This window comes from Kogia breviceps, chromosome 19 (assembly GCF_026419965.1).
Source record: "Kogia breviceps isolate mKogBre1 chromosome 19, mKogBre1 haplotype 1, whole genome shotgun sequence".
NCBI classification, from domain to species: Eukaryota; Metazoa; Chordata; class Mammalia; order Artiodactyla; family Physeteridae; genus Kogia; species Kogia breviceps.
In genome coordinates, this window is record NC_081328.1 from 37,114,259 (window position 1) to 37,139,898 (window position 25,640).

Consider the following 25,640-nt stretch of genomic DNA (forward strand, 5'->3'; position numbering starts at 1 on the left):
TTATTCCTGTACAATTTTTCTTATGCACAGAGCAGGGAGGGGACTCAGTGTCTTGGCAACTGCTTTCCTCATGGTGGCCAGGACATTGCTCAGTTCTCTTGCATTCCTCTTGGCACAGATATGTGTCCCTAACGTTTTCTGGATAAACTTGAGGGCCTGCTTGTCCTTGGAGACCTTGAACATCTCCGTGGCATGTTGCTCATTTAGGGCAAAGCTGCACACCTCTTGGATCACGTCCTGAGGGAACTCGGTGTGCTTGATGAGGTGCCCAAGGCCACAGCTGTGTCTTGGCTGGGTCATGATCTTGGTCACCTTCTGGCCCTTGTTGAGCCCATGGCCACAGGGTAGCACAGAGCCATGGTTAGACCTATACTGCGGTCCCTGGGGCCAGATAGCAGCAGATGCCCTCTTGTTAGTTTTTTAATGACTTAGAAACTTAACTATAGTCTTTTGTAGTCAATAGATTAGATAAAATAGGTAGTCCATATGTGATTAATTATTTTACCTTTTACCGCTATACCTTCCTTTTCATTTGTTTGAGATTCCTTCTTTTTCACCTTCGTTCTTTATAGATTTTCAGTGGGTACAGTATTCTAAGTTGATTGTAATTTCCTCTCAACACATTGAAAGTATTGTTTCATTATCTTCTTATTTTATTTTATTTTGAAATTTTTGGCTGCGTTGGGTCTTTGTTGCTGCGCACGGGCTTTCTCTAGTTGCGGCGAGCGGGGGCTACTCTTGGTTGCAGTGCACGGGTTTATTGCGGTGGCTTCTCTTGTTGCAGAGCACGGGCTCTAGGCATGCAGGCTTCAGTAGTTGTGGTGCATGGGCTTAATTGCTCTGAGGCATGTGGGATCTTCCCGGACCAGGGCTTGAACCCATGTCCCCTGCATTGGCAGGCAGATTCTTAACCACTGCACCACCAGGGAAGTCCTATTCCATTATCTTCTTACCTTTATTGTTGCTCTTAAGAAGTTGGCTATCAGTCTAATGTTGCAGCTTTGAAGTTATCTGACTTTTCTCTCTGCTTTTACGATCTAGTCTGTCTTTGGTGTTCTGCAATTTTATTATCATGTGTTGGATTGGAAATCTCCTTTTATTTCTATTAGAAATTCATTGGGGGCTTCCCTGGTGGCACAGTAGTTAAGAATCCACCTGCTAATGCAGAGGACATGGGTTCAAACCCTGCTTCAGGAAGATACATGTGCCGCAGAGCAGCTAAGCCCATGCGCCACAACTACTGAGCCTGCACTCTAGAGCCCGTGAGCCACAACTACTGAAAACGGCACACCTAGAGCCCGTGCTCCTCAACAAGAGAAGCCACTGCAATGAGAAGGCCGCACACTGCCACGAAGAGTAGCCACCACTTGCCACAACTAGAGGAAGCCCACGCGCAGCAACAAAGACCCAACACAGCCAAAAATAAATAAATAAATAGATAGATTTTTAAAAAGGAAAGAAATTCATTGGGATTCTTGAATCTGAGTATTCTTTCATATTTCATTTCTTTGTCTCACTGCGCTATAGCTTGAGTCATTTCTTCAGGTGTTTTCTAGTTCACTAATTCTCTCTTCAGTATGTCTAATCTGCTATTAATTCAGTCCACTCAGGTTTTGTTTTGTTTTGTTTTGTTTTGCAGTACGCAGGCCTCTCACTGTCGCAGCCTCTCCCATTGCAGAGCACAGGCTCTGGACGCACAGGCCCAGCGGCCATGGATCACGGGCCCAGTCGCTCTGCGGCATGTGGGATCCTCCCGGACCGGGGCATGAACCTGTATCTCCTGCATCGGCAGGCGGACTCCCAACCACTGAGCCACCAGGGAAGCCCCAGTCCACTCAGTTTTAAATTTTATTTCTTACATTTTTCATTTCCAGAATTCTATTTACTTTTTTAAACTACTTGATCATTTTTGTAGCTCTTCTTATTTACTCATATTATTTCTTTTTTTATTTCTTAAAAGCTCTAAAATAGTTATTTTATATTGTGTTTCTGATCATTCCTATATCTAAAGTTTTTATAAATCTGATTCTGCTGCCTATATTCCTGCATCTCTTGCTCCTGGAGCTTAGCTTCCTTGGGTTTTGTGAATTTTTTCCCCCCATTAAAAAAAATTGAATTGCTTATTGACTTTTGAGAGATCTTTAAATATTTTGGGTATAAATTCTTTTTTTAAATTAATTTTTATTGGCGTATAGTTGCTTTGCAATGTTGTGTTAGTTTCTACTGTACAGCAAAATGAATCAGCTATACATATACATATATCCCCTCTTTTCTGGATTTTCTTCCCAATTAGGTTACCACAGTGCATTAAGTAGAGTTCCCTGTGCTACAGTGTATTCTCATTAGTTTTTGTGATTTTTTTTGAATTTTTGAATTTTATTTTATTTTTTTTTATACAGCAGTTTCTTATTAGTCATCAGTTTTATACCCATCAGTGTATGCATGTCAATCCCAATCTCCCAATTCATCACACCACCATCCCCACCCCTCTGCAGCTTTCCCCACTTGGTGGCCATACGGCTGTTCTCTACATCTGTGTCTCAACTTCTTCCCTGCAAACCAGTTCACCTGTACCTTTTTTCTAAGTTCCACATACATGTGTTAATATACGATATTTGTTTTTCTCTTTCTGACTTACTTCACTCTGTCTGACAGTCTCTAGATCCATCCACGTCTCAACAAATGACCCAATTTCGTTCCTTTTTATGGCTGAGTAATATTCCATTGTATATATGTACCACATCTTCTTTATCCATTCGTCTATCAATGGGCATTTAGGTTGCTTCCATGACCTGGCTATTGTAAATTGTGCTGCAATGAACATTGGGGTACATGTGTCTTTTTGAATTATGGTTTTCTCTGGGTATATGCCCAGTAGTGGGATTGCTGGATCATATGTTAATTCTATTTTTAGTTTTTTAAGGAACCTCCATACTGTTCTCCATAGTGGCTGTATCAATTTACATTCCTACCAACAGTGCAAGAGGGTTCCCTTTTCTCCACACCCTCTCCAGCATTTGTTGTTTGTAGATTTTCTGATGATGCCCATTCTAACTGGTGTGAGGTGATACCTCATTGTAGTTTTGATTTGCATTTCTCTAATAATTAGTGATGTTGAGCAGCTTTGAAAAATCATTTTTTAAAAATTTTATTTCAGTATAGTTGATTTATAATGTTGTGTTAATTTCTGCTATATAGCAAAATGACTCTGTTATATATATATATGTACATGTATATATATATTCTTTTTCATGTTCTTTTCCATTATGGTTTATTACAGGGTATGGAATATAGTTCCCTGTGCTATACAGTAGGACCTTTTTGTTTATGCTTTTTGTAATTTTTGACTATGATTTAATATTTCTTAAAATTTTATCTATGGGAATTTTGGAGGGCCTGAGATAAAGGTGGGTTCATCTAAGAGGATTTGTATTTGCTTCTTCCAGCACTTAGGACCACTTTACATTACATTCTCTGCTAGAGACTTTTCAGACCATCCAACTGATATGAATCTGCGCTGCAAACTTGTTTTAAGGCTAGCTTTTGGTTACACATTTTCAGGAGGTTGTTTCACTTTCCTGTGGTAACAAGAATCAAGACAGCCCATTTTGGTTGCAGACCTTCCAAGTGGAAGGATTAGATTTATTTCTGGATTAGCCTAACAGTAAAAGTATAGCCTTTAAGGGCCTGACCTGTATGAGGAGGTATCCAATTAGAATCTCCACCTTAGGCAGACCTGGGGCTCTGTCTCCTGTCCCTGGAGCTCCTTGAGGTCTTGAAAACTGAGAGCCAACTGGTTTGATAATTTCTCCATTTATCTCTGGGTTCCTACCATCACTTGGTTTTGGATGAATATTCCTTATTTGTATTCATGCATTTAGAAGAAGATATTTTTCGTATTTTATCCAGAATTTTTCATTTTCAGCAGGGGAATTAGTTCTGCATCACTTATTTTTCAATAATATTCTTAAAGTTTCTTTAGAAAATACTCAGGCTTTTATGTGCATTGCCTTTATGTGCCAAACCTTTCTTCCATCTCTTTATATTATTCTTTCCTTTCAATACCCTGTCCTTTAAGTATGATACATACTCATTGAATTTTAGCATGTGAAACTGATATCTTTGGCTGTTGAAGAATTATGTAATGTTAGGCAGAGAAAAAGATTTCAAGGGCAGCTCAGGTCTGCAATGTTCATGCAGTTTTGTATCATTTTTGCCTCATGTTTTCTCTTATGGTTTAAACTTCAATTTTTAAATACTTCTAAATTGCCCTGTTTATTTTCTTCCTTAACATCTCTGGTAAACAGAACAGTTAATGTTTATGAAAGGAACTTTTTTTTTTTTTTTGCAGTGTGAGGCCCTCTCACTGTTGTGGCCTCTCACGTTGCGGTGCACAGGTTCCGGACGTGCAGGCTCAGCGGCCATGGCTCACGGGCCCAGCCGCTCCGACGCATGTGGGATCTTCCCGGACCGGGGCACGAACCCGTGTTCCCTGCATCGGCAGGCGGACTCTCAACCACTGCGCCACCAGGGAAGCCCAGGACGTGTTATTTTTGCATCTGCTGTACTGGTTGGTGTGTTCCGGTTTATAGATCTACTTGTTTGTATACTTTGTCTTATCCTATTAGACTTCCAAGCTCCTTAGGATGGGGATTGCAAGCCCTGTGGCACAGGAGAAGGAGATTACTATTCGTAGACTTGAATACAGAGAAATGTGTTCCACTGTAGTATAAGGCAGGAACTGTATTCTATACTTGGTATGCTCCAGGGTGACTCACAGGGTGACGTATGCAAGTGTGCATGTTCTCAAGAAATGCTGCTGATTGATGGATTCAGCCCCTGAAGGATCATATAGAGTCCTTCCCATAATATTCTAGAATTTGGAATTCTGAACCAAATGGAAATTTGAACAACAAACATCAGCTACAAATTTTTAAAAATCAAGCGTTTGGTTCCTGACACAGACAGAAACCCGTAACTCAGTGTTTGACCCTTAGTAGGTGTGTCAAGTAAATGTTAACGTTATTCCATGGGCACATGACAGCCAACAAGGTAACAAGTTCTGAGATAGTGCAGCTGGAAAGAACTGGTTAGGTAACGTTTTCCAGCAGATAAACTTTACTCAGGGGTAACAGACAGGAATGTTGTCCACGTGGCCAGGTGGCCAGGTCCCCATGATGCTGGGCTGCCAGATGGGTATTCCTGCCCTTAGTAGGTAATGACTGTACCCTTCCCACATCATTCGGAAAGGCTGAAGGCAGCTGGGGAATGCTTCATTCCCCTCTGGTGGTGAAGGAAACCTTGAAAGTTTTCTGGGTACTTTCTTGGTAATCTCTCACCCAGGGTCGTTATTTTGAAGCGGTCAAGAGCACAGACTTTGAACATCCTTCTCCTTTAGAGGCACAGGCTGAACTATTCACAGATGAAATGACAAAACTTGGGTTTGTTTCAAAGTAACCCAATAAAGGAGAACGCGTGGGCATAGAGCTGCAACAAAGAAAGCCCTGTGTTGACGGTCATTATAACTTGGTGACGATTCATGGCACTAGTTTGTGGTGGTCTGTGCCGCGAGGCATGTGGTATCTTAGCTTCCCGACCAGGAATCGAACCTACGCCCCCTGCAGTGGAAGCACGGAGACTTAACCACTGGACCACCAGGGAAGTCCCTTGTTCTGTCTTTTAAATTTTATTTTTATTTTTATTTTTATTTTTATTTTCAAGCACAGATTTTAAGAGCAGGACAGATTTGGGTTTAAATCCCTTCCTGCTATTTTTTGACTGGCAATCTTGTCATTTAATGCTTCTGAGCCCAGTTTCCCCATTCCTAAAATGTTAATAAGAATAATTCCTGGCTCACAAATTTGTTGCAAGTATCTAAAGCACTTAGGGCAAAGCCTAGAACATGACTGGCAACAAATAATGCTACTATGAGTTTCCTTGAGCCAAACCCTGCTAGTCATACCAGCTTTTAGGAACAACCTGTAGTCATGGTGTGGTTGCTGGCAGAAGGCTGGCCTGCTGTCGTGACCGTGGGGCCTGACACAGCTTTGGCAGATGGAATGGAACTGGGGATCAAATTATAGGCTTCAGACCCTTTACTAAAACTCCTGGAGGGCATTTCTTTTATTTTTATTTTTTATGTATTTTTTTTCCTAAATTGAAGCACCGTTGATTTACATTATTATATTAGTTTCAGGTGTACAACATAGTGGTTTATTATTTTTTGATGTTGAAAGTGGCAGTGAGAGGAGGCAAGAGGCAGTGGTAGGGTTTGGAGGGTTTGGTGGTTTGGTGATGCAGATCCCTCCTCTTGTTTTCTGTCCTGCCCTTTTATATGTTTGTAGGCAGCCAGCATTTCACAGTCTGTCCTGGGACTTGGGGTTCTGTCTACCTGGGCACATTTTCAGGCTCTGGCTGGCAAAGCAGCCCCATCGATTTTTGCAGAGGGACCTGTGCTGGAAGAAGAAAAGTGAGATCACAAGGAATTCATTAGCATCCCAAATTCTTCTTCTTCCCTCTCTATGCCTACTCCCACCCCCAACCTCTACCCCAGCAATTTCTTTTCTTCCCTTTAGAGTAGCTGAGTGAAGCTGCCAAAGCCGGGCCAGGAGTTTGCTGTTTCTTGTGTCTTTTCTAAAGACCCAGTGTTCAGCCCTTACCCGATGAGAACCTGTCAGAGCAGCAGGCAGATAATTATCCTTTCAGTGGATGGAGGCTTTACCGTGAATGGAAATTCAGGTGTTTGCTGCATCTGTGGTCCCACATCAGGGAGGCGGGGCACACGGAGCAGGCAAGTTTTACCTGGGTGAGTCTGCGGGAAGTGCTGGGCCTCGGAGGTGCGAGGAGGGGTGTAGCCAGATTTGGGCTCCCTTCCCTATGAAGCAGTGGGTAACCTGCTAGACCCTTTCCTGAGGTCTCTCCTTAGAGACCAGTGCAAACCAGCCCATCCTTTCAGCCTAGCTCTAGGAGGCCACCTCCACTAAGAGGATCCCAAACTCAAGGACAGAACTTAGGATGAACAGATTCCTCCTCATTTAATGGAGGAAAATCTTAATAACCATGTAGCCAACAATGAGGCATGCTGCCTAACAAGGTAATGAACTCCCCATTACTATAGGTATTCAAGCAGGCGCTAGTTAGCTGCTTTCCAGGAATAGTACAGAGAGAAGACCTGTCATGGGTGGGAGTTTAGCTACTATGCCCTCCAAAGCCTTTTTACCTCTATGGGTTCTCATGGGGATAAGAGCATGAACTTGGAGTCGTCCCAGGCCCAGGATTCAAGTCCTGGCCCTGCAATTAGATGGCCATGGGCAAGTTACTTAATGTCTTATTTAAAATAAATGATATAAGCATATTTTATTTTTCTGATAATGGTTGATCACTGTTTAAAAAACCCACAATTTATTGTGGACACTTTCCATTGAAATACATATAGTTTTCTTGTTTTGTTTTGTTGTTTTTAATATTTATTTATTTATTTGGCTGTGCCGGGTCTTAGTTGCGGCACACAGGATCTTCGTTGTGGCATGTGGGATCTTTAGTTGCAGCAGTTGCGGCATGCGGGATCTAATTTCTTGACCAGGGATTGAAGTTGGGCCCCCTGCATTGGGAGCACAGAGTCTTAGCCAATGGACCAGCAGGGAAGTCCCACATTTAGTTTTAACATACACTTTTTCATAGTTATATACTTAACTCCTTTAAGCCATGGCTTCCTCATCTGTAAAATATTCAATAGAATAACAATGAAATTGTGGAGATGATGAAAAGATTAAATAAGGAATGCACATAAAGTGCTTAGCATTTAGTTAGGCATCTAAAACATGATGACTAATCATTATTTGAAAACAGCACTGTCCCATAGAATATAATGTGAATCTCCACACAAAAACTAGTAGAACTGATAAACAAATTCATTAATGTAGCAGAATACAAGATTAGCATACAGAAATCTGTTGCACTTCTTTACACTAACAATGAAATATCAGAAATGGAAAGTATAAAAACAATCCTTTTTTAAATCGCATCAAAAAGAATAAAATACTTAGGAATAAGCCTGACCAAGGAGGTGAAAGACTTATATGCTGAGAACTATAAAACATTGATAAAGGAAATTGAAGATGATTTAAAGAAATGGAAAGATATACCAGGCTCTTGGATTGGAAGAATTAATATCATTAAAATGGCCATACAACCCAAAGCAATCTACAGATTTAATGTGATCCCTATCAAATTACCCATGACATTTTCAACAGAACTAGAACAAATAATCCTAAAATTTATATGGAACCAAAAAAGACCTAGAATTGCCAAAGCAATCCTGAGGAAAAAAAAAACAAAGCTGGAGGCATAACACTCCCAGACTTCAGACAATACTACAAAGCTACAGTAATCAAATCAGTGTGGTATTGGCACAAAAACAGACATATGGATCAGAAGAGAGAACTTGGAAGTAAACCCACACACCTACAGTCAACTAACTTTCAACAAAGGAGGCAAGAATATATTCAATACAATGGAGAAAAGACAGTCTCTTTGGCAAGTGGTGTTGGGAAATCTGGACAGCCTCATGTAAACCAATGAAGTTAAAACACTCCCTCACACCATACACAAAAATAAACTCAAAATGGCTTAAAGACTTAAATATAGACAGAACACCATAAAACTCCTGGAAGAGAACATAGGCAAAACACTCTCTGACATAAATTGTAGCAATGTTTTCTTAGGTCAGTCTCCCAAGGCAATAGAAATAAAAGCAAAAATAAACAAATGGGACCTGGGCATATATCCAGAGAAAACTCTAATTCAAAAAGATACAGGCGGGGTCTTCCCTGGTGGCGCGGTGGTTGAGAGTCCGCCTGCCAATGCAGGGGACGTGGGTTTGTGCCCAGGTCCGGGAGGATCCCGCATGCCATGGAGCGGCTGGGCCCATGAGCCATGGCCGCTGAGCCTGCGCGTCCAGAGCCTGTGCTCCGCAATGGGAGAGGCCACAACGGGGAGAGGCCCGCGTACCGCAAAAAAAAAAAAAAAGATACAGGCGGGACTTCCATCGTGGCGCAGTGGTTAAGAATCCACCTGTCAATGTAGGAGACATGGGTTCGATCCCTGGTCTGGGAAGATCCCACATGCCGCAGAGCAACTAAGCCCCTGTGCCACAACTATTGAGCCTGTGCTAGAGCCTGCGAGCCACAGCTACTGAGCCCACGTGCCACAACTTCTGAAGCCCAAGTGCCTAGAGCCCGTGCTCCACAACAAGAGAAGCCACCTCAATGGAAAGCACACTCACCACAATGAAGAGTAGCCCCTGCTTGCCGCAACTAGAGAAAACCCACGCACAGCAACGAAGACCCAACGCAGCCAAAAATAAATAAATAAAAGATAAATAAATTAATTTTTAAAAAGATACAGACACCTCAATGTTCATAGCAGCACTGTTTACAATAGCCAAGACACGGAACCTAAATGTCCATTGACATTTAGATGAATGGATAAAGAAGATGTGGTGTATATATATATATATTCCATTGTGTGTGTGTGTATGTGTGTGTGTGTGTGTGTGTGTGTGTGTGTGTGTATATATATATATATATATATATATACACACACACAATAGAATACTACTCAGCCATAAAAAGAATAAAATAATGCCGTTTGCAGCAACATGGATAGACCTAGAGATGATCATACTAAGTGAAGTAAGTCAGAGAGAAAGACAAATATCATATGATATCTCTTATATATGGAATCTAAACTATGACACAATGTTACAGAACAGAAACAGACTCACAGACTAGAAAACAAACTTATGGGAGGGATAAATTTGGAGTTTGGGATTAGCAGATACAAACTACTATATATAAAATAGATAAACAGGGCTGTACTGTACAGCATTATATTCAATATCTTGTAATAACCTATAATGGAAAAGAATATGTATATATAATATATAACTGAATCACTTTGCTGTACACCAGAAACTAACAGAATGTTGTAAATCAACTATACTTGAATTTAAAAAAGAGAATATAATGCATGTCTCATATGTAATTTTAAATTTTCTAGTAGTCATATTAAAAAAGTGAAATTAATTTTACTCATTTATTTAACCCAACATACACAAAACATTATAATGTTAATGTGTAATCCTAAAAATTATTAATGCGATATGTTTACAATAATTTTTTTGGCACTAAATTTTTAAAATCCAGAGTTCAGATTGAATTTATAGTACATCTCAGCTTGGACCAGCTACATTTTAAGTGCTCAATAGTAGCACGTAGCTAGTGGCTACCAGACTGAATAGTGCAGTTCTAAATCTTCCATCTTAGTTCTCCTTTGAGCTACTGTAACTTTGAGAGTTTAGTCAGCTTACCAATTTAGGCCATAAATATGGATTAGATTGTATTATTTTCTATCTCGAAGGATCTTATCTTGTCTCACTGACTCTACCATGAGTACCATAAAGGCGACTATCTCCTATGTTCTGTTTTTTGTTTTTTTGGGTTTTTTTGGCTGCACCACACAGCTTGTGGGATCTTAGCTCCCTGACTAGGTATTGAACCCCGGCCCCTGGCAGTGAGAGCACCAGGTCCTAACAACTGGACCTCCGGGGAATTCCCTATAGTCTGTATCTCTTTTTTTTTTTCTTTTTGCGGTACGCGGGCCTCTCCCTGTTGTGGCCTCTCCCGTTACGGAGCACAGGCTCCGGACGCGCAGGCTCAGCGGCCGTGGCTCACGGGCCCAGCCGCTCCGCGGCATGTGGGATCTTCCCGGACCGGGGCACGAACCCGTGTCCCCTGCATCGGCAGGTGGACTCCCAACCACTGCGCCACCAGGGAAGCCCTATAGTCTGTATTTCTAAAGCTCCTGCTTTGCTGGGCCCAGGTTGGTGCCTAAAAAGTGCATTTTGATTGATGTCCTTGGGAATCCAGCAGTGAGTGAAGGTCACTGCCTTCCTTTCCACTTTCTGGCTGAAATGCCTATGAGATGCATAGTACTGCTTGGACTACGAAAGATGCTCCATAAACTTTAGCTGTCACTGGTATATTTTTAGTGGTGGGTGGAGTTGAAGTTCTGATGTGATCTCCTGGTCAGAGGCAGTGGGGCCTGGGAAAATCATTCAGTGTTCTGAGCTTCAGTTTCCTTTATCCTTAGTATGAGATGTAGGTTTCCACCTTGTTAATCTCAAAGGAGAACTAGTATACTCAGATGAGATACTAAACTGAGAATGTGTTTTGAAAACTAAGAAGATCTATCAATATAAAGTATGGTTATTCTAGTACTGAACTCGGCATCTTGTTTGGCATTGGGCTGGGGGGAGGAATAGCATCAGGAGGTCTCGACGCCCCCGTGGCATAAGACTTGAACAAGTGAACGTGTTTCAAAAGCTGTAAAGCCCTAAAGGAGCGATCCTTTCATTACGAGTGAGAGTGGAGGCAGGAGAGGGAGCCCCTTGTATGTCAAACTGGTGAGGAGTTTTGTTTTATTAGAGCATAGGGAAATACAAGTGTTGTGAGAGCTGTACTCGTTTAGGTTCTCGTAATTGCTGGTTGTCAAATCTCCAGCCTGAAAAGAAGGAACTCATGGAACTAACAGAAATCACTGTGGTGGATATATCTTCGACCATCACCTCCAAGTAGAAGAACTAGGAGAAAACTTACAGAAGGCCCATGGGAGCTTTTCTGCTTCTCTGAGCTCTAAGAGGCAGAATGACTTCCTCAAAGAGACTTTTCAATAAGTCTTCATAGACACAGAAAAGGGGATATTCCTTTGTAGCCCTTTGGTACTTGATTCTGACCCGCCCGGGATCGTGAACCTTTCCATGCCTCCCACTCTGCTAGGGGGTTTCCACTGCAGAAAGCGATTTTCCCCAGAAATTGAAAATCTGGATTAGGAAGCCCTGTGCAGGACGGAGTTTGTTCCAGAACCGTCTCTGACACTTTGTTCTGCATTTCCTCATTTTGTGTCCTTTCTTTATGCAGCAGGCTGCCTATGAGTCATATATTTGGGTGCTGAGGACTGAGAGTTAATTTGTGCCTTTTCCCCCCAAATAACCAGAAACTGGCAGACCCAGCCCTGGATCCTGTGTGAGTGGGAAATGCTTCCGTGTCCAATGACCTGTTGTCCTGATTCTAGGGTTGCTGGGGACTTCAACAGTCTCCCCTCATGAAGTAGAGGAAGCAAGCAAGGGAGAAATGAGAAATTTGAGTTTCTGGTTATTCTGTGGGCCTAGAGATTAAAGGCTCCCTCTTCAGCCAGGCATGGGGATTCATCCCACCCTTCCTAAGGCCTGTTAGCCCATCCGCACGCACAAGCCTGTAGGAGAGCCACATCTGGGCTTGTCTTGGCCTCGTGTGACAAGGCTTTGAAATAACGTGAAAGGCTTTTCACCTTTTTCCTTTCCATCAAAATATCCCTGAGAGGGATTTCTCAGGAGAGGAAAAGAAGAGTTTCCAGATAAGAGCCATGCGTCTTGTTCTACATGTATCTTTTCTACAAATATGCAAAGTACCTGTTAGTACTCATTGTAGGTGCTCTATTAATCTGTTTTTAAAAAGGAATTGCAACAATTAATCTAATTTAGGTTTAAAAGGAAATAGAAAAGTTTAAAAAAAAAAAAAGAAATGGGAAAGTCAGCCCAGTGCCTCATCTGGTCTACTTAAAAAAACAGTCAGCCTTGAGTACTGAGACCTTCCTTCAGAATTAATCACTGAGGGAAGTTTCCAGGGTTTGATTTCTGCAATATCCCTTTCTCACATTCCTTTTTTTCCCTTAAAGGACATAAAAATGAGCTAGTGTTTTGAAGATAATTATAGAAAGCTAAGAATGCAATGTAATCCCTACCAAACTACCACTGGCATTTTTCACAGAACTAGAACCCCAAATTTCACAATTTGTATGGAAATACAAAAGACCCTGAATAGCCAAAGCAGTCTTTTTTTTTTTTTTTTTTGGTGGTACGCTGGCCTCTCACTGCTGTGGCCTCTCCCTTTGCGGAGCACAGGCTCCGGATGCGCAGGCTCAGCGGCCATGGTTCACAGGCCCAGCCTCTCCACGGCATGTGGGATCTTCCCAGACCGGGGCACGAACCCGTGTCCCCTGCATCCGCAGGCGGATTCTCAACCACTGCGTCACCAGGGAAGCCCTAAAGCAATCTTGAGAAAGAAAAATGGAGCTGGAGGAATCAGGCTCCCTGACTTCAGACTATACTACGAAGCTACAGGAATCAAGACAGTATGGTACTGGCACAAAAACAGAAATATAGCTCAATGGAACAGGATAGAAAGCCCAGAGATAAACCCACGCATCTATGGTCAACTAATCTATGACAAAGGAGGCAAGGATATACAATGGAAAAAAGACAGTCTCTTCAATAAGTGTTGCTGGAAAAACTGGACAGCTACATGTAAAAGAATGAAATTAGAACACTTCCTACAACCATACACAAAAATAAACTCAAAATGGATTAAAGACCTAAGTGTAAGGCAAGACACTATAAAACTCTTAGAGGAAAACATAGGCAGAACACACTATGACATAAATCACAGCAAGATCCTTTTTGACCCACCTCCTAGAGAAATGGAAGTAAAAACAAAAATAAACAAACAGGACCTAATGAAACTTTAAAGTTTTTGCACAGCAAAGGAAACCATAAACAAGACGAAAAGGCAGCTTTCAGAATAGGAGAAAATATTTGCAAACGAAGCAACTGACAAAGGATTAATCTCCAAAATATACAAGCAGCTCATGCAGCTCAATATCAAAAAATAAAACACAGACCTACCAGAGCATGGCCTTGAGGATATGGGCGCGGGGGGGGGAGGGTAAGCTGTGACGAAGTGAGAGAGGGGCATGGACATATATACACTACCAAACGTAGGGTGGATAGCTAGTGGGAAGCAGCAAAACTGTGTATTCAAAATGGGGTCTAGGGCTTCCCTGGTGGCGCAGTGGTTGCGAGTCCGCCTGCCGATGCAGGGGACACGGGTTCGTGCCCCGGTCTGGAAAGATCCCACATGCCGTGGAGAGGCTGGACCTGTGAACCATGGCCGCTGAGCCTGCGCATCCGGAGCCTGTGCTCCGCAAAGGGAGAGGCCACAGCAGTGAGAGGCCCGCGTACCGCAAAAAAAAAAAAAAAAAAAAAAAAAAAGGGGGTCTAAACTGAGAGGAATGTAAGGCGGATCAGTGGAGGAGAGATGGGATCTGTTATTTTTTGAGGCTTTTCAGACTTTCTCAGCTGGACACGATGAGACATACATTTTGGCTACTCCATCTGAACCCCTGGTGGTGACAGTCAGTTTCTGAATAGAAAAATTTGAAGAGGAAACACTGAAGCTGGAAGGGAAGGTTCTCACCCAAGCCTGGGAGTGTATGATGAGATTTTATTGGCTTATATTTAGATGTTTCTTTTTCCATGTTTTTAGCTTTGTGGATATGATTAGCTTTGCGGGTATGATTTAGCTATCTCTAGGGACCAAATGTAAAAATGTTTTATGAACATCAGAAAAATCGTCCCCCGAAGAATTTCTCTTTGGTGTTAGCAGTTCAAGTAAGGATTCTCCCTCCCCTCCCCATCTCCCTTCTCTCCAGCCCCACGGGAGAAATGAAGTAATCAATTGCCGTCCATTCAAGAAAATAAGCACCGAGGTGTGCCTTGGTGTTCTGTAAAGCCTTACGGAGAGTGTGTCCACATCTTCACGTTGGAGGGTCACTGGAGTGGGGGATCCGGGTGAGAAGGAAGCAGTAAAAATGAGGATATTTTTAAGCTCTTGGGCTGTGTAAATAAATAGATGATAAGCTCACAGTTTCAGGACCCAAAAGTACATACTGTGCCGCATGGCATGCGGGATCTTAGTTCCTCAACCAGGGATTGAACCTGTGTCCACTGCTTTGGAAGCGTCAAGTCTTAACCACTTGACAGCCAAGAAAGTCCCTAGAGTACGTATCTGACGTCGTTGGTCTACATATTCTTGAGACTCTCTATAGGCCTGGAAGGGCTCTGTTTAATCTACAATCAGCTTCCCTGTTACATTGTGGCCATGTGGTTCTGGCATCACCCCACAGTACCCAGGGAACAACCCCAGATGGGAATCCAAAGTCCTGGGTTTGGGGACTGTCTCAGCTACTCACTAGCCGTGTGACCTTGGGCAAGTCACTTAATGATGCCTGGCACACAGTAGGTGCTTAATGAGTATTGATCAAATGAATAAATAAATAAGTAAACCACCTGTCTGAGCCTCAGTTTCCTCATCTGAGAAATGGGGGAATAATGCCCCCCCCGACAGGCTGTGATCATGTCAGTAAAATTGTTGCCTAGAAATGCTTCTCAAACGTTCATGCATTTCACCTCAGTCACCTGGGGAGTTGCTCAAATGCAGATTCTGACTCAGTAGGTCTGGGGTGGGTGGGCCTGAGTTCTGCATTTCCAGCTGACCCCCAGGGGATTCCTGTGTGGACCACACTTTGAATAGGTAAGTCCAAGACTCTGATGCTCTACAAGTACTTGAGCTTGTTAACATCGCTTCAGCCAATGGGGTCGGGATAGACTCCAAGGATAGACTAACCAATTGTCCCAGTGGGCTCTCGACTAGGGGGTTTCCTGGGACACAGGGCTCTCAGCGTTAGAGCCAGGGAAGTCCCGGGCAAACAAAGTTGATCACTTCACCAAGATAATGGAAGCGAAAGGGATGCTTCCATCTGAGCTGCTTGTGAACTGGAAAAAAAACAGAACAAAACAGAAACAGATAAATGTATTTGCTAAGGAGAGGAAAACATCCCCTCCTTAGATCAATTAGTCCTTCCACCCCCTGATTTTGCAGAGGCCCAGAGAAGTTGGGTGACTTGGCCGACAACACACAGCTCCTCAGGGGCAGGGCTGGGGCTGCAGCTCCGCCTCCTGACGCACTGCGGAGCAGCTGGTGGGCTTTCTCACCAATCCACATGGCCTTCTCCAACACATTCCTCTTTATTTGGCAAACACAGCATGTTTATTTATAAATTGGCTTTTTTGGAGCCTGAAATTTGGCATAGCTGATTTTGGCTGTAAGAAGTTCAAATTTTTCCTCTTTTTGTTTTGGTTTGCTTAACCATGTTTTGTGAGCAAAATATGCAAAGTAATAAAAACAACGAGGCTACTAAAGTGGTTCAAATGCAAAGCCTCCAGAAACGTGGCAGCGTCAACTTAGCACATTTATTCTGTATCTCTAGATAGTAGATTAGAAACCCATGAGGTTTTACTTCCGGGGACTTCCACCAAACCACGAATAAATAGCTGGAGTCTCTTTCCAGGCTGTTTCTCTTGAGGTGGGACAGGAGTTTGGGAAGAGCACCCCTGTTGGGCAAATTGCTGGAGGCTGTTCCTCTGCTCCTTCGCTCAGGTCCTTAGAGAAGCTGGCAGTCATCAGGACTAAAGTCTGTGCGAGGAGTGGTAGAATGTCACTCAAAATCCTTTGCATTTACTTTTGCACACGGCAGAAGTCGTAAATGAACGTTGCCTTTTATTAGCAGTGAAATCCGTGCAAGGAATCTTCACGCTAAATATGTGAATACATTGCATTTAGAATAGCTAGTGTGCCCTCAGATCCCAGGTCCTTCGAATTGTGCTGTAAGTTCAGGTGGCTTTTCGTTGTGGGTGGGGTAGAGTGGAGATGGTGAGAGAGGGAGGCTGATTTTATTTGTGACTCCACCTGGTGTAGGGAGTCTGGGTGTGGCCCCTGATCAGTGCTTCATGCAAATCTCTTATCTGTTCCTGTACTCAGAGAAGAGAGTCTTAGCTCTGCCCACAACGAAATAAGTGATCAGCTCTGGTGGTGAACACTCTTCTTTTCACATAGTGTGGTTGGCTGGCAGCTTTTGCCACTGTCTTAATGTAACACAACAAGCTACAGGCTGAGCACAGCTACAAGCCTCATCCAATGTTTTTAGCAATAATCTATCTACCTATCTATAAATATAGATAGATACCTAAATATATAATACAAGAATACATGACACAGGGGCTTCCCTGGTGGCGCAGTGGTTGAGAGTTCGCCTGCCGATGCAGGGGACGCGGGTTCGTGCCCCGGTCCGGGAGGATCCCACGTGCCGCGGAGCGGCTGGGCCCGTGAGCCATGGCCGCTGAGCCTGCGCATCCGGAGCCTGTGCTCCGCAACGGGAGAGGCCACAACAGTGAGAGGCCCGCGTACCGCAAAAATATAAAAAAATAAAAAAGAACACATGACACAGGCAAGCCCTGGCAAAACACACAAATTTTAAATACTGTTTCCATAGGCCCATCGAGAACCTCTAACAGTGACAAAAGGACATTTTCAACCTCAGGCTCCAGGCTGAGACCTGAAGACCTGAAGAGGCAGTTTCCAGAGTCAGGGGCCAGCTGGGGTGAGTGGCTGGTGATACCTAATTATGGCGGAAGGGAGACGGCCAGTTAGTCAAGCTTGAAAACCCCATCTGCTCTTCCTGGGGCATTTCTGGGTACTGGGGTTGGTGGCTGGGCTTAAGTGCACTCATGTTCTAGAATCAGAAACCCCAAGGACCTGACTGGACAAATCCTCAAATCTAGGGGCAGCTGATTAAAGGGGAACTAAGATCCAGGGGTCTCCTCTCACACTTGGCCTCTGCATTCTTCTCCTCCTTTTCTTGTTGGCTCTCTTAAGAGTTCTGGTGTAAAACAGAGCCTCCCTGAGAGCTTCTGATGACTGGGTACAACACAGACAGCTATTTCAAGGGGTTGAAGCTTCCCGTCACAGTGATGAGCTTTCATGGACCCATCCACCTCCTCCAGTGAGATCACTGTGAGGGTGCCCAGAGGCACCAGGTAGGGAAGGAAGGACCTGCTGACCACCTGCTCTCCTTGGTAACTGTATCTGCCTGTAGGGTGGAGGGGACCTGAAGTTTGCAAGCTCCCTGTGGTTGATCGTGCACAGCACAGCACAGAAGTACCACTTTGCTGGTTGACCATGAAACCCCTGTCTCCCTCCGGTCACTCACTGTGCAGGTGACTCACTCTCTGTAGTTACCCAAAGAACCCACGCTAAACCTTGGAGTAAAACTCCTGGGTCTAAGGGATGCTTGATCTTGTGAGAGATCCTAAGGATATCTGGGAACCAGTGTTAACTCTGCGAGTTGCTGGCTGTTTCCTGGGAGCACTTTGTTCTGGCTTGAGGGACTCTTAATGTCCAGGGACCTCTCTTGGGGCCACATCTTTCGTTCTTTTTTGCTGTTAACAAACCAGGCTACCTGCTGCCAAACAGCTCCACTGCCCTCCCCACTGTCATCCCAGGCGCCAGCTAGGCTTGCTCTGACTGGCCCGAGCTAGCTCATGCTTTCTCTCTCTATCTGCAGCGTTACCGGCAGAGACCTCAGGACATCACCGCCCGTTTCTTCACTCTTATGTCCTTCCCCTCCAGGAATCAGAACAATCGGAAGAGCTCCCATTGGGAAGAAGCGTGCTGGAGTTTGGGAGTGGGATCCATGGAGCTGTGCGCTGCATGTGGACCCAATGGGGACTGCCCCACTGGCCATTTTAGGCACACAAAGGTCATAGATGCTCTGCTGGTCAGGCAAGGGCAAAAATCACCCTCCTGACAACAGGCAGTGCTGGAAGCCCAGAGTATTTCAGTGCCTGGCTGCAATTTTCCCATGAAGAGAGCTCTGTTTCAGACCTTTCTGTCCTTCAGAAGCTTGCAAAGAACCCTATTGTCTTTGAGGCATTATCTTTTTACTTTCTCAAATTCTGCTACGATTTCTCAAAACCATAGCTATTGCTTGCCTGGTTTATGAAGAATACATATAGATAGCCGAGGTCCGGCATGTCTCCCACTCTGATTGTTACCATCCTCACCAAGGATAAAGCATGAAACATCTGGAAAACTTTCAGCCCAGTGTTTGGACGTGCCTGGTTATTTGCAGACTCCCTACCCCCACCTCAGGAGGCCTTGTATTTAAACTAACTTCTTTCTTTGGCAGCATCCCGGTGACATGCATAAAAGGATGTGACTAAGTGGACACCGTGACTTAATATTTATTTGCTGATGATGTTTTTTACTTTGCATGAGGGTGAACTAACTATAGGTTTTCACTGGAAATGCTCTTCAGAAGCAACCCCAACTCATCCCTGGGACAAAACTCCCTTAAAACCAGGTTAAGTTTGGGAGCCTAAACTCTCTGCCCCAAGAACTTCCAGCAGAGCTGGGGAGATGCAAGCAACTTTCCAGGTCAAGGTCTTACGTATAAAATCCCTCTTTCCCACACCAGCTTCCTCTATCCCAATCCCTCTGGAGGCTTTGCTTTTCAACAGAATCCAACTGAAGTTCCCTCCTGGGTATGTTTCAAGAAGCCCTCTCTCCACCTCGTTTCTCTTTAATGGCTATAAAATTCCAGCTCAGGGGAGGAAAAATATTAATCAGGCAGGCCCTGCCTTTGGAGGTACTTCCTGGCACTGACAGAAGACCAGGCCAGTGAATACAGTGGACAGCAAACGTGCCATTGGAATGAAAGGCCCACAGGGTAGACGTGGCCATGCACAGCACGGCTCGCCAGGCCCGGGCTGGGCCGCAGTTGGATAAAGACCGCAACACGGGCAACACACGTTTGTTGCAGAAGTACTGGTTCTCAGCAGAAAGGTCAAGCTGGGGTAGTAAAGCCTAAAAATACAATCTTCCCACAAGTTCTTTCTTCTCTCATTTGGCTTTCTTCTGATGCCAGCACGCCAGTCAGTGGCTTGCCAGAAGGGCTGGGAGCAGCCATACCTGTGTTTTAACAGATGGAGAGAACTCCTTCTTCAGACTTCCAGAGCACAGAAGCTGGGGCAAAATATGCTGCATCCATAGCCTTGAGGACCAGCTCTTGAGTCTATGGACTCTGGAATACAGCGGCCCCCGTCTAGAGCTGGGTTCTCTTGTGTCACATGCAGGGGCGTTAGGTGACCGGAGCAGGGCATCTGGCTGTCTCCAGGTGGGAGGGGACCTCTGAGGCAGCTACAGAGTAGACCATTGAGAGACTCAGAAGGGGAGACCCCTGGCATCAAAACAGGCTGAAGTTAGGTTCCTGTTCCTTAAAAATTCAATGTGGTTGCTTTTCTGCCTCCTGCTTCAATAGTTGGGGTGGGATGGCCAAACTATAGCTCTGGCACCACAGACCATGGGCTCATCTCCCAGCCAGGGTGTGTTCAGAGGAGGCCAAGGAAAGTCACTTCTCTGCTTTGCTTTGACTCATGTTTGCTGAGGTCCCCGGGTCTTCCTTCCTACCCTCCCAAGGGAGGCCTGGCACTCTCAGCATTGTTCGGCCTCCACGAAGCCCTCTTTCTCGTGGCCTGAGGGCTCAACTTCTGTGTAGGTGGAGTGGTTAAGGTGGCTGCGGAACTTCATGGCCGGCCAGCGGCGAGGTCTCCGAGGTCTCCGCTGCGGGGACACAGGCGCAGAGTCAGCGGGGCACTCTCTCTCCCCTGGGACCCTCCCCCCTCCCCCTCCCCCCGGGGGACGGCTCTGAGCACTTCTCAAAGGTGCTGGGGGAGGGTGAAGTCTAGGGCCCTCTCCCCCAGAAGGCTCCCGGCTGTGATCCTTCATCCCCCTGGGAAACCTGCTGGGAGCCCCAGCAGTTGGGAAGGAAGAGGTCATTTTATTCCCCGCCGTGTGGACTGCAGGACGCCAGGTGAAAAGCTCAGCAGCACACACTGAGTGAAGTCCTGAGACTGTGGAAAGTGAGGGAGTGGGTAAGAGATGGAATGATCTGGGAGGCTCTGGAAACGCTAAGATAACCCTCCAGACAGTACAGGTCCTGCATCAGAGCTGGGGAGCTGAAGGAGATGCAGATTCCTAGGCCTGCATCAGACCTCTGGTCAGCATCCCTGTGGCTGGGGATCTGCAGGTTCCCCAGGTGAAACAAGGTTGGCCTTAGCCTCAGTAGGTCTTAATCTTAACCTAAGAATGCTTAGAATTCATAAGAAACAGGGGGCATCTAAACAGAGAGGAGGGAATGACCTAGGCCTCTGGTCGGGGGCTTGTGACCCATGTGGAGGAATGCAGTCCCAGAGGCCCCATCACTGTAGGATTCAGAGAGCTGGTCAGAGGCCGAGAGTGGGGGGGCCGGGGCAGGGGCTGCTGAGCTCTGTGGCCCAGAGTGAAGGGGCCCAGGCCTTACTTCCCTTGCTGCACCTCAGGCTGGCTCTTCTGAATCCTGAGATGTTCCAAACTGCAGCATCCTCAACAAAAGCTCCCAGACAGAGCAACTCTTATGATTACTATGGCCTGTCAAATCTAATCGAAAATCACACACAGCAGGCCAAGAGGCAGAGACCTCAGTTCCATTATGGCTTTGAATAAGCACCAGGCCTGGAATTTGGGTGTGAGAGACCATAAATCATCAGGGATGGTTGCACAACACTCAAGGGGCATGTGAGGCATTTTTGGCCTCTTTCTTTCCTCTGGGGACTGTTCTGATTTCACAAATGGGAGCGCAAAAGCAGAGGCTGTTCAACAGGACAAGAGGTCCGGAGGAGTCCTGAGGGGTCAAGCCCTGGGGGGTTAGGGACTCAGAGGGTGCCCGCCAGTGCAAGATGTGCCTGGATGGAGTTGATGAAGTCCCTCAGGTGGAAACAGGAGGCTGGCACGTGGCGGGTGAGGGATGAGATGGGGAGAGGCAGGTACTGAAAGGCTGGGGAAACACTGATGCAGATGCACACGCCAGAGAGGCAGCCCAATCCTGCACTGACCTCGATGAAGAAGAGCGCAGCGTTGGAGGTGGGGTGGCCATTGATATAGATCCCGGCCAGGATGATGGCCGCCAAGAGGAGGATGGCCAGCACGATGCCCACGATGGTGCCCAGGTGCAAGGGGGGGCCCTTTGTCTTGGGGGACAGGTTGTTCTGAAGGCCTGTGGAGAGACCATTAGGTCAGGGGAGCAAGGAAGGTGGGGTCATGGGGTCCTGGGTTCTGACAAAGTCCCAGAGATGAAAGCCGACTGAACCTTCAGGTTTACTTATCAAATACATGAAAAGGTGGAGTCGGTGGAACCATTATGAGTATGACATTAACTTTGTTCTTAGCACGGTTCAGGTGGTTTTCCAAAATCACTTAAAAGTTGCCCAAATGTCTACTAAGTATCATAAAATTTCTCTCCAGTACCCATCCCATATAAGTTCTTTTGAGGAATTCACAAAGGGCATGTGATGGTTAAGAGTTGGGATCTGGAGTCTGGCTGCCTGGATTCAAATCCAGGCTCTGCTACTTACGAGCTGTGTGACCTTGGGTAAATTATTTAACTTCTCTGTGTCTCGGTTATCGTTTCTGTAGCACAAGGATAATACTGTTAAGTACCTGGTAGGGTTATTGAGAGGGTGAAAATGAGATAATTCATGTCAACTGCTGAGGATCATGGCTGGTATCTTGGACAACTTTAATAAGTGTTAGCTATTATGATAGCAAAATGACCACATTTTTACCTGTCACTGTCCACTACCAGATTGTGACCTTCTGTAAGGCAAGGACAGTGTCTTATTCATCTCTGTGTTTCAACTCTTAGAAAAAATGGCAGACCCATCAGAGGAACTCAATAAAAGAAATGAACTAGACACTCTGAGGGCTAATAAACCAGCAGACACTCTTTGTGAACATTCCAAGCATTTGAAATACATTCCCCAGGAGAAGACTGGGTATTTTCCACAGACTATCGAGCTGGAAGCTCATCCAGTCCAACCCCTTTCTCGTACGGCTGAAGGAATGGAAATACAGAGAGATGAAGTGATTTGTCCAAGGACACAGTTCGTGCCAGCCACCAAGAAACCTAGTTCCCTGATATTACCTGGGGTGGGCTTTTGTTCCTTCTCCCTACCCTAAAAGGATGTGGAGATAACGACATAGAGAAGACTGATGAGCATGTAAGCAACACAAATATTGAATCCACTTGACATCGCTGGTGGGTGGAATGGGAGTCAACAGGCGGAAGAGATTTTTAATAAGATGCTGTGTGCATCCAAAATCATTATGTTCCCCATCCCCTTTTCTCTGTCAGCAGAAAAAACCCAGGAGAGAAACTTTCCTGGGGCACTCCTGTGCTTGGTTCATGCCTTTATCTGCCAAGAGCTGGGGGAGCTGCGATGACACGCCCCAAGCTGGCCTCTCTTGAGCTGGCCATCAGACCTCAGCCTTCAGTGACCCTATGATCTGAGGGGCAGAGCTTGGGCTGATGAGCACATGGTGCAGAGTAGGGGGAACGTGGCCCAGGGCCCCCTGCTTTCCCCCAGCCCAACAGACACACGTGTACACTCACATCCACAGCCCACAGAGCAGCGATGACTCTGTCTCCCATGGGAGACCCCATCGAGATGTGCTGCGTTAATAGCCCCTCCTCTCCTGCTGGAGCCCAGGTAACAGTCTCCCAGCCCCTGGGGCCGGAAGGCTCTTCCATCTACCCTTTGTGGTAGTTGCGGCAAGGGCTTGAGCTGGCTCTGGGCAAAGGGCAGGGGAGGTGGGGTCACCCCATGTCCCCAGAGAGGAGGTTATCCCCCAGGCAGTCCTGGGGAAAGGGGACCCCACCTTCTGGTGCCCTGTAAACATTGTGGTGGGCAATGTTTATGTACTCTCTGCCAAGCCAGGTTGGGAATCAAATGCCACTTGAGTGGGAGAAGCTGCTCTCCACCCCTCATTGGCTGGGAGGCCCCTGGGGACAGAAGCCAGGGCCACAGGCCCACACAGCCATGTCTGCCCTAGCTTAGCCCTCACTTCCTCCTCTCACTCCTATCAGGGAAGCAGATACTCAAGGGCAGAGGCCGGGAGAAGAACCACAGGAGGTTCCTGGCTGAGATGAGAAATGTCTAGATGTAGATTTGCTCCTTCAGTCTAGGGGGTCTGTTCCCAGAAGCCCCCTGCCTTCCCACACAGCAAGAAGTCTGGGAAGCACAGGCTGCTGTTGTTTCCCCCTCCCCCACTCAGAGTAAAAGCAATGAGGCCAGGTGACGGCTGCACCCTCTTCCAGGGTGGGTCCAAGAGGCAGTGGTGTGATGAAGAGGGGCAGGCAGTTCTGTACTCACCCTCTCCTTCTGCATAGGGATTCAACTTGGTGTCATCTTCAAAGGGAAAGGAGAGAAGGCACAAGATTAGTGGAATCATGATGGCCTCTGTCACTAGGTCTGGATGAGACTTTAGGGAGGTTCAAGTCCAACCCTTCATTTTGAAGGCCGGGAAACTGAAGCACAGAGAGAGGAGGTGACTTGCTCAAAGTCACACAGCAGTGTAAAGGTAGAAGGCCACAGACAAGCCAACTTTTCGTAGTGTTCATTCATTCAACAAATATTTACTGAGTGTTTACTAGGAGTTGACTCCAACTGGAGGCCTCGCCCAGACAAAGGGAGTCAAGAAGGAGGGATGAGCTATGGAGCTGGGAGAAAGGGTCCCAGACAGAGGAGAGAGCGGAGTCAAAGGCTGGAGTCAGCAACAACTTGGCCATTTGAGACAAAAAAAGCAGTTCAGTGCAGCTGGCGGGTAGCGGGGATGTGAATGAAGGGTGGTGAGAGTGAAGCGGGGGGTGGGGGGATAAGCTGTCTGGAAAGCCAAGTTGAGGGCCTAAGGGGCAGTCTCCTAAGGGGGCAGCAGGAAGCTGAGGAAGGATTTGAGGAGACGTGTGTGTGTCACAAGATCGAATCTGCCTGGAGACTTCCCAGGGTACAACACACTCCCTCTACACCTCGAGGAGTGTATCTTGCAGCCTCCTAAATAAGTTCCAATGGTTGACCCTTCCTGTGGTTCTTCCCCACAGATTCCTATGGGGAAAGGACAGCAAGAATTCCATGTCAGGAAAATGTTCTAGATGACTGGAGATTACTGCTTCAAGCATCAAAACGTTAAACCAGCGGAACCTTCCACAATGTAGGGCCTGCGACATTTTGAAGGCTTTCACTGGCTCCCCTTTGTTCACAGATATTCAAGGCCCTTCTCAGTGTGTCCCAATCTTCTTTTCTCCTACCACTGGCCACAACTCAACAGCATGGCAGTGTCTGTGACAAGCTACCCAAGGCTCTCCAGGCCTTGGAGCCCTCTCAGATCTTCCTCCTGCAGGGGGTGCCCTTCCTCCCCTTCTCTTTCAAAAGTCCCACCCGTGAAATGCCCCCTGCAGGGCTGGGGCCAGGGTGATACATGTGACACAGGCTCTGATCCTGTCTTTTTAGAATTTTTTGAAATTTTGTTTATTATGGAATTTTTGGCATTAATTTTGATTTTTACAAACGTTGCAAGAAAAGATTATTATCTTAATTATTGCTTTTTTTTTTTTGGTGCCTCCTTAAACTTGATACCTGCACTGAGTGCCTCACTTGCCTCACCCTAGTCCTGGTCCAGGCCCGTCACTTCCTGGAGGACAGATGGGTGTGTCCTCCCCTGTGTCCCATTGCATTTGGTATCTGTTTCTGTGGCATCTTGGGTCCCATTGATTCCATAGACTGTGAGCCTCTCAATACCCAGCTATTTACACTCCCAGTGGCTGGACGTGGCATCCTGCTCTGCTATACATTTCCAATAAATCTTCAAATATCAAAAAAATCACATTAGATAATGAAAGAATAAACCATAAGAAAGTTTTTAAATGGTCCCTCATAGAGGGAAGAGGGAATAGGGCAGAGGGGAGAAAACTAGACTTCTTTGAATATAGCTATTTTT

At 45.7% G+C, this 25,640-nt stretch overlaps 1 protein-coding gene and 1 pseudogene across 3 annotated transcripts in view; both read right to left on the reverse strand.

The window, feature by feature from the left end:
* On the reverse strand, positions 1-359 carry LOC131746473 (large ribosomal subunit protein eL36 pseudogene; annotated as a pseudogene).
* Positions 360-19,014: 18,655 nt separating this feature from the next.
* The window catches only part of PLXDC1 (plexin domain containing 1), a 63,595-nt gene continuing 56,969 nt past the window's right edge, over positions 19,015-25,640 (reverse strand). The window contains exons 12-14 of one of the 3 annotated variants that reach the window (XM_067022077.1): positions 24,020-24,055; positions 21,704-21,864; positions 19,015-20,384 (exon numbers count right to left, since the gene is read on the reverse strand). In XM_067022077.1, coding sequence (XP_066878178.1) covers positions 20,265-20,384; positions 21,704-21,864; positions 24,020-24,055 — 317 coding nt within the window. In that variant the 3' untranslated portion in view covers positions 19,015-20,264. Of the gene's footprint in view, positions 20,394-21,523; positions 21,865-24,019; positions 24,056-25,640 lie in introns of those variants that run through there. The other 2 variants (XM_059046525.2, XM_067022078.1) reach the window with 2 other exon arrangements.